Here is a 7,344-nt window from a genome sequence, read left to right as displayed (position 1 = left end):
TGTAATACGGTGCTTATTTTTGGCTAAGAAAATTTTCTTGAAGTTGATTTTATTGTGTTTTCTTAAAGCTAATGAACTTATTTGGTTTTAATCAGTGTTTGCATAGGAAAAAAAAAGTATACGTGAGTGGTAAGAGAAGGATATGGATTAGCATGGTAGTTCAGTTTGGAGAAGCCTTGTATTTCATGGATAGAAGTTAGGATTTTTTTTTTCTGTAACAGAGAAATGGAAGATCTTTGGTTTCATGAATGAATTGGGTTTGTGCAAGGTAGGAGTTAATTACATTTCTGGTTTTAGCTGCTTGTCACTTGCAAGAGGTTGTAGCAGAACTTGAAAGCATCCCAACCTGTGTCTGTTCGGATGTGATGCTAGAAAAAAAAAAAACCTGAAACTTTTCTTTTTCTTAGCCTCTTAGTAGTTGTTGTGTGTGTTATCTTTAGTGGTTAAATTGTAAGACGGTGCAGGTGCAACAGCAGATTACTTGAGTTCCCTTGTAACAAGTGTGAGCAGTTGATTGGGGGGAACTTAAAAACAAAGACAAATGCAAATAAAGATATGCAAAATGTACATTTTAAGTATAGAAAAGCAAATATGGTAAGCAAAATAGGATATGTTGAGTGAGAGGTAAAGAAAGAGAAGGGAATGAATTTTAATGAAAGAAGGGGGTTTGGGGGTTTGTTTCCAAACAAATTTAAATTAAAGAAAAAAAGACAGGGGTGTGATGAAGTTAGTGGCCTCTTATGAGAGAAGTCCTTTAACTTCTTGCTGTCCTTAAGTTGAGAACCAGATGCATTTGAATAATAGCAGGCGTGTCTTAGCTTGTGAGGCTGCTGTCCTCTGCTGGGCAGCCCTGTGTGTGGTGAGGAGTGGGTGCTGCACAGCTTTACTGAAGTGAATGAGTAAATTCTGAAGCATGTTGCTCGACATATTTGAAAACTTTTAAATAAGGCCAGGATGGCAAGCGAATGACTTGTTGAAGTAGCTGTGTGTATAGACACATTAATTATTTAATTATAATTGCTATTAAGTGCAGTCTTTGAAATGGGCTCATCTATCTTGAAATTTGCTGCTCATACAGTATTTGTTTGTACCTTTCCTTATCACAGCAGTGCAAAAGGAATAAAGAGAGCCACGTGGCAGTCATATAATAAACAAATGCATTGGGATGGTCTCTGGCTTCCATTTTGGAAGAAGTTGATGCTTGGCCAATGTGATGTAGAATGAATACTGTTATCTGTCTGCACTAACCTACGTCATTTAATATACGTATATTTCACTGAATTAATATTTAAAGTGAGTAGTTGAAAATAAGACTTCTAAGCAAGTCTTGTTCAGCTTTGTTACTGGGACATCTGTTAGTAAACATGCTTATACAGATGTCTCTTTCTGTGGTGGACAGTAAACCTGTGTCTAGTAGAACAGTGTATGAACCAGTATGACTTTATGGCTTAAATTAACCACTCTAAATACAGATAGGAAAGTTAGTTATAACCAGCTGTGTTACTGATGGATTCTGCAGAGTTTCTCAATTCCAAGTTCTTGTTCTCAAACATGAGGTTCTTCACTGTACGTGGCTGTTGTTTAGTTTATGATAAGTGACTGAGGACATCTTCTAGAGGATGTGTGGTGGTTAAGGAGCAACTTAAAGAATACAATGACTGGCATTTGATTTATACAGGATTAAACTTCTCTAGTCTTTCAGTGAATACTGTGAATTCTGAGTTCAGGTTGGTTAATTTTTAGAGTTAGTGAATCAGAATGTTACTTTTCCTGGGATTTTTCTGTAGGTAAATTGAAAGCTGATGGCTTGGATCCAATCTGGGACCGTTAAGACTAAGAATATGCTGTTGGTACTATATTTTTGAAGTTCTTGATTCCTACTAACTTGACTTATTTTTTTTTGGTTTTGCAGGCTGGAGCTCTTGATTTATTAAAGGAGCTTAAGAATATTCCCATGACCCTTGAGTTATTACAGGTACAACTTCTTTTATTGTTATGTTGCAAAAGTTAACTCTGTAATAATGAAAGCGAAGCCAGCAAATTTAGAAGGTTGCAGTACTTAAATAGACTCCTGTGGAGAAAGCTCGTGAAGAATCATTGCTATTTTGGCTAAACAGTATTATTACAATTTAGGGCTCTCAAGTACTTTCTTCCAGTGGCAAGTTCTTAAAGTTGAGCTTTGATTTGACAATGGTGAATGTTGTCACAGGAGAGCAGAGGGAGAGCACTGTTATAGATTTCCCTTAAATGCATTCTTAATTTCTTATTAATACAAGTATGATATGTTTCCCTCTTTGATGGAGGATTATGCACCTGATAAGAGGTCCTCCTTTTACATAATTAGTTCTGTTTCTGGACTGTAATTGAGGAGAAGTGTAGTTCATATCTTCTGGTAGGTTGTGTTTCATCATTGCCTGTTTAAATATGTACCTTTCAGTAGTGTAATTCTGTAGTTAATTACAGTACCAATTTTGCATCCTCTGTATGGGATATGATGGTGTGGGACAATCTCTCTCTCTTACATGCATATAATCTCATTTTGCTTATCTCTTACATCTCTAACATTACTTTTATAAATTTTTCCAAAAAAAGTGTATCAATGAACTTTATTTACATGTAAAGTCTTAGAGTTGGTTATGTAGTTCTGCAATGATCAACTTTTGTCCTAAATTAACTGGAGATTACCCATTTCTGAAAATTTGAATATAGCAGAGGTTAGCAGAAGTTCAGTTGTTTTTTTTTTTTGCTGTGATAGGCACACTGGAAAAGACCGAAAAGTAATGTTTTTTTTTTAAGTGACATTTAATTTGCAGATGCAGAATTTTCTGGAAAGATCTAAGTAGTGTCAGTCTTGCCTATGCTTTTGTATAATGTATTTCAGTACGTAATTAGTACTAGTGATTGCCATTTAATATTGGAATTTTAATTAAAATTTCACCTTTTTGCATGCATTAGCATATCTCATATGACACTGCGCTCTTTTCCCCTTCAGACCTTAAGGGTCTGAATAAAGTAGGTAATTGACTCTTATTCATTTGCTGTGTAAACTTTTCTTAGTAATAAACAGAGATGACTCTTAATCTTGATAAATTTTAATTCACCTGTCTGTGTTTTAGGGTACTTGTGTCACACTAGCTCAGTTTATATGGGTTGCATACTAATTCCGTCCTGTTTTCTGATCTATTTGAAATAAGCTTATTTATTCCCATCTACATCACATGGATCTATTTTAAAAGTAAAGTAATGTTTCTAATAAAGGATTGGTTTTAATCTGTATTGGCAGATGCTATGAGTTTTCAAAGAAAATTTCTCTGTTACAGTAAGTCTAAAGGGATCGACTGTTTTTGTCTGCTCTTAGTAGACTAACTATAGCTTAGACAAATTTTACTCAAGCATCCGTTCCTGTATCCAAAACACTTCTTTGGCTGTGTAAGATTTCATTTAGACTGAAATTTGTGTTATTTTTGCCGAGTTCAATAAACATGTAAAGTCTGCTGTAAGTTTAGTAGTCTCCCAAAATTGCTTAAGCAATGGAGGACTTGGAAGAATGATTCCAAATGTGGAGTAATCACACTCCTGGCTCTGCTAGTTGGTGGTCATTGGTGTGCTAATGTCAAGGGGGATGACAGTGAGAGAATGGGAGCACTAACTTCCTCTGTGTAGATGGAAATACTGACTGATATATTCAAACCAGCATGGGACATGAGGGGAAACCATTTCAAAATTGCCTACACAGAAAAGAGCACTTCTGACTGATAGTTTCATTATTCCTTTGCAGTAAGAGAAGTGACAATTCATCTTATGGCATGACTGTCACTTCAGTCTGAACTGGGGGCATCCTCTGACAATTTACAAGTGCTGCATGGGGTGGGAAAGTACACTTGAGCAGTTTGGGCTAGTGCTTGTGGCGTGAGTCTGTCTTATTGGACTTCTGTCACAGAAAGATGAAGCAGTTAAACACAATCTGTTTTACATACCAGAAGTTATGTGTAAGCTTGCTCACCTGTGTGAACAGCCAGTAGCTCATGTCACATGGAATTTATAGCAGGTGCATAATAATGAGTACACTGGCCTTCAGATTCTCATTGTAGGTAGTGTACAGCTAGACAGTGAGTGAAGTAGATGTCTTCATTTGAACCAGCAGGTTTTACTGGAAATTACACACATGCAGGTGCACACCCCTACTCAAAACTGAGCTGTGAAATGCAGTCCTTGTTAATTACTTGCCAGTCCACTGGCAAGCCATGGAGACCTGGGAAACTTGATGTGGTTATTTTCAAGGGCTTTATTTGTCAGTCCTTTGGGCCAAGTTTTCCAAACTCCGTCTTATTACTTCATTGCAATTTGAAGTTGGTAACATCTCTGCTTGCTTTAGCGATTACTGTTCTTTCTGAGCTGCTTGGCCTAGCTATTAAGCCTACAGCCTGAATGCTTTGGTGGAGAAAAACAGATGTTTATGCAAGTCTGAGTTTCTTTACTCTTCAAAAACAGAACACAGTAAATGCAAACAAGTGCTCAGAAACATGAAGTAGGGAAGAGTGATTCACTTAAACAGAGTTCTTGAATACCTGCATATCATAAACTGGTACAGAGTTTCAGGGGTTAAATTGGACTAGACAGAAATACCAGTCTTTGACTTGAAATGATTCTCATAGTAACACTTCTGTAGGTTGGAAGACTGAGGAAATTTCAAATGCTGATAGCTGATGTTAAAGCAGTCATTTGGTGAATATAACAATGATCTTTCATGATTGCTTGCATAAGTTTTCAGGTAAATAAATTGGAGGATCATTCCCAGTTAGCAGTGAAGGGTAGTTTTTTTTGTTAGGTACATTTTTCTCAGTCAGAGGAGAGTTTTATGGAGTTCAAAATTATCTTTATAATGTAAACATAATCATAGGATCATAGAATGGTTTGGACTGGAAGGAACCTCAAGGATCATGAAGCTCCAGCTCCCCTGCCACATGCAGGGCCACCAACCTCCCCATTCAATACCAGACCTGGCTGCCCAGGGCCCCATCTAATCTGGCCTTGAATACCTCTAGGGATGGGGCATCCACAGCCTCTCTGAGCAGCCTGCTCCAGCACCTCACCACTTTATCTGTAAAGAATTTCCCCCTGATATCTAACAGAAGTCTTCCCTCTTTCGACTTAAAACCATTTCCCCTTGTCTTGCATTTATCAACCCTTTCAAAGAGTTGACTCTCTTCCTGTTTATAAGCTCCCTTGAAATACAGGAAGGCTGCAGTGAGGTCACCCCACAGTCTTCTCTTCTCCAGATTGAACAAGCCCAACTCCCTCAGCCTGTCTTCATATGGGAGATGCTCCAGCCATCTAATCATTTTTGTGGATAATATCCAGTAGTTGATCAATTCCGCTCTGTTTAGGCCTTTGTGCGATACTTAGCTAGTTGCTAAAGCATGGGTATAATAATGAATATGGGTGTTATAATTAAGAAATACACAAGAGAGTTTGGCTAAGCAGGTTATTACACCAAAAAGAATAGATAGAAGGCTTACCCTTTTCCTGGGCTAGCTGTAAAACTTCAAAGGAGGGATCTCAAGAAAGAGATCCTTCCCCACTGGCAGTCAGCTCTTAAATGGGCCTAGGAGAGGTGGAGCCAGGCTCCGCCCCTTCACCTGTGCTCCCAGGGCTGACTCATTGCTCGCCTCAGGTGATCAATCAGAGGTTTAGGCTGTGATTCAGCAGTTTCCATACAGCGTATCATGGGAAGAGCATGTAGGCAGTAGTAAAGAAATGCTAAATAGCTGCCCATGAGTGAAGTCCTTGGCCTGTCGTCAGTGCTCAACCATGAGGGCGAAAAGTGAAATGGGGAAGAACTTCTGCACCTGTTTGATGCTTTCTGTTAGTGTGTATGTGCACAAAGATCATCCTGAGAAACCTTAGTTACAAGTGAGTAGCCATCTGTTTTCTTCAGTCTAAAATATGTTCAGACCTCAAATTTTGATGTACCTCCTTTGCTGAAATATCTACTGAAGATTTCAGTATGGTTCCAGTCATTTAGCACATCCAGAGTGCCTAGAGAAGTGTTCTGTGTGGGCTGTAAGGGGTAATTTTCAGAAACAAATCATTTCCTTTTTTAGTGTAACGCTGAGATTTAACTTCTCCTTTAAAGGAAAAGGAGAAGATATTTATGACAAGCCACTGCAAAAATAAATAGAATAAATCATACTTAGTGAGTCTGGCAATTAATAAATGCAACAAAGCTGGGCATCTTAAGAACAATGTGAAAATATAGTCATCAATCAAAATATGATATTGTAGTACAATACTTGTACAAAATGCTTCTTTCCCAAAACTGAAAGTGTGAAAGTGTTCTATTTTTCTTTCTTTATTATTTATTATTCTATTAAGATGTTTGCTGCAAATATTGTGAAATGAAACTTTTACTGCTGTTTATCTAAATCTATAACTTATGTCCTCATGGACATAGATCTTAAAAGGGAAAAAAAAAAAAAATCTTGAGTAGTTCATAAATCTCATCTTCACTCTATAGGTGGCAGTAGAGCCAAAGCTTTAAAGCCTATTTGCCAGCTTGGCCTTCTCAGAATGATAAGCTTTTCTTATTGTTTCTACCTAAACGCAGAAACCTCTGTGCTTAAAATTTTAATAAGTCTCAATGTTGCCAAAATGACTTAGGACCTAAAACATGATCATCCCCAACATGACAGGTACAGCTTCTTCCATAGTCAGTAAATGGGAATTTGAAAAATACGAAGTTATTGAAACATTTAGCAAGTTTCTGGTCGTACCAAATATAAATGCTCATATATATAAAAGTCATTCTGTCTCAGGAAAATAAGATTCTGTGGTTAGAACCTATACTAAAGTAATTTTTTTAGAACAGTAAAATGTGTAGAAGATTTTCACGTTCTTAGGTAGTCTGGATGCCACACTTAGTTTGGGTCAGTAGTCTGTAGAGTTTTTTTGAAGTGGTTTAAGGACAGAAATACTTGGGCCAATTTCCTTTAATTCTGAACTTCTGTGATGGAGACAAATGGTAGTGTTGTATTTCTTTGTAAAATGTACTGTGTGTTTTTAAAATAAATTTATGTAAAAGCTTGCAGCATTTCATCCTGATACTCGTAAAGATAAATAAAAACATGTCCCTTTAAAATAAAATTGTCTAAAACGCAGCTTTAGAAATGTTAATTCAATTATCTTCATGCCACTTCTTATAGTGTGTATTTTCATTTCTGTTGCAGACTACCAGAATTGGAATGTCGGTGAATGCAATACGCAAGCAAAGCACAGATGAAGAAGTTACTTCTTTAGCAAAGTCTTTGATCAAATCTTGGAAGAAACTGTTAGGTATGACACCAC

The 7,344-nt window shown here is 37.1% G+C and overlaps 1 protein-coding gene across 2 annotated transcripts in view; it reads left to right on the top strand.

The window, feature by feature from the left end:
- TCEA1 (transcription elongation factor A1) overlaps nt 1-7,344 on the top strand; it is a 21,934-nt gene that overhangs the window by 603 nt on the left and 13,987 nt on the right. For both annotated transcript variants that reach the window (XM_019614029.2, XM_010708931.2), the window contains 2 exons: nt 1,913-1,975; nt 7,227-7,332. In XM_019614029.2, coding sequence (XP_019469574.1) covers nt 1,955-1,975; nt 7,227-7,332 — 127 coding nt within the window. In that variant the 5' untranslated portion in view covers nt 1,913-1,954. The remainder of the gene's footprint in view (nt 1-1,912; nt 1,976-7,226; nt 7,333-7,344) is intronic.

This window comes from Meleagris gallopavo, chromosome 3, assembly GCF_000146605.3.
Source record: "Meleagris gallopavo isolate NT-WF06-2002-E0010 breed Aviagen turkey brand Nicholas breeding stock chromosome 3, Turkey_5.1, whole genome shotgun sequence".
NCBI classification, from domain to species: domain Eukaryota; kingdom Metazoa; phylum Chordata; class Aves; order Galliformes; family Phasianidae; genus Meleagris; species Meleagris gallopavo.
This window is presented reverse-complemented; position numbering and strand designations above follow the sequence as displayed.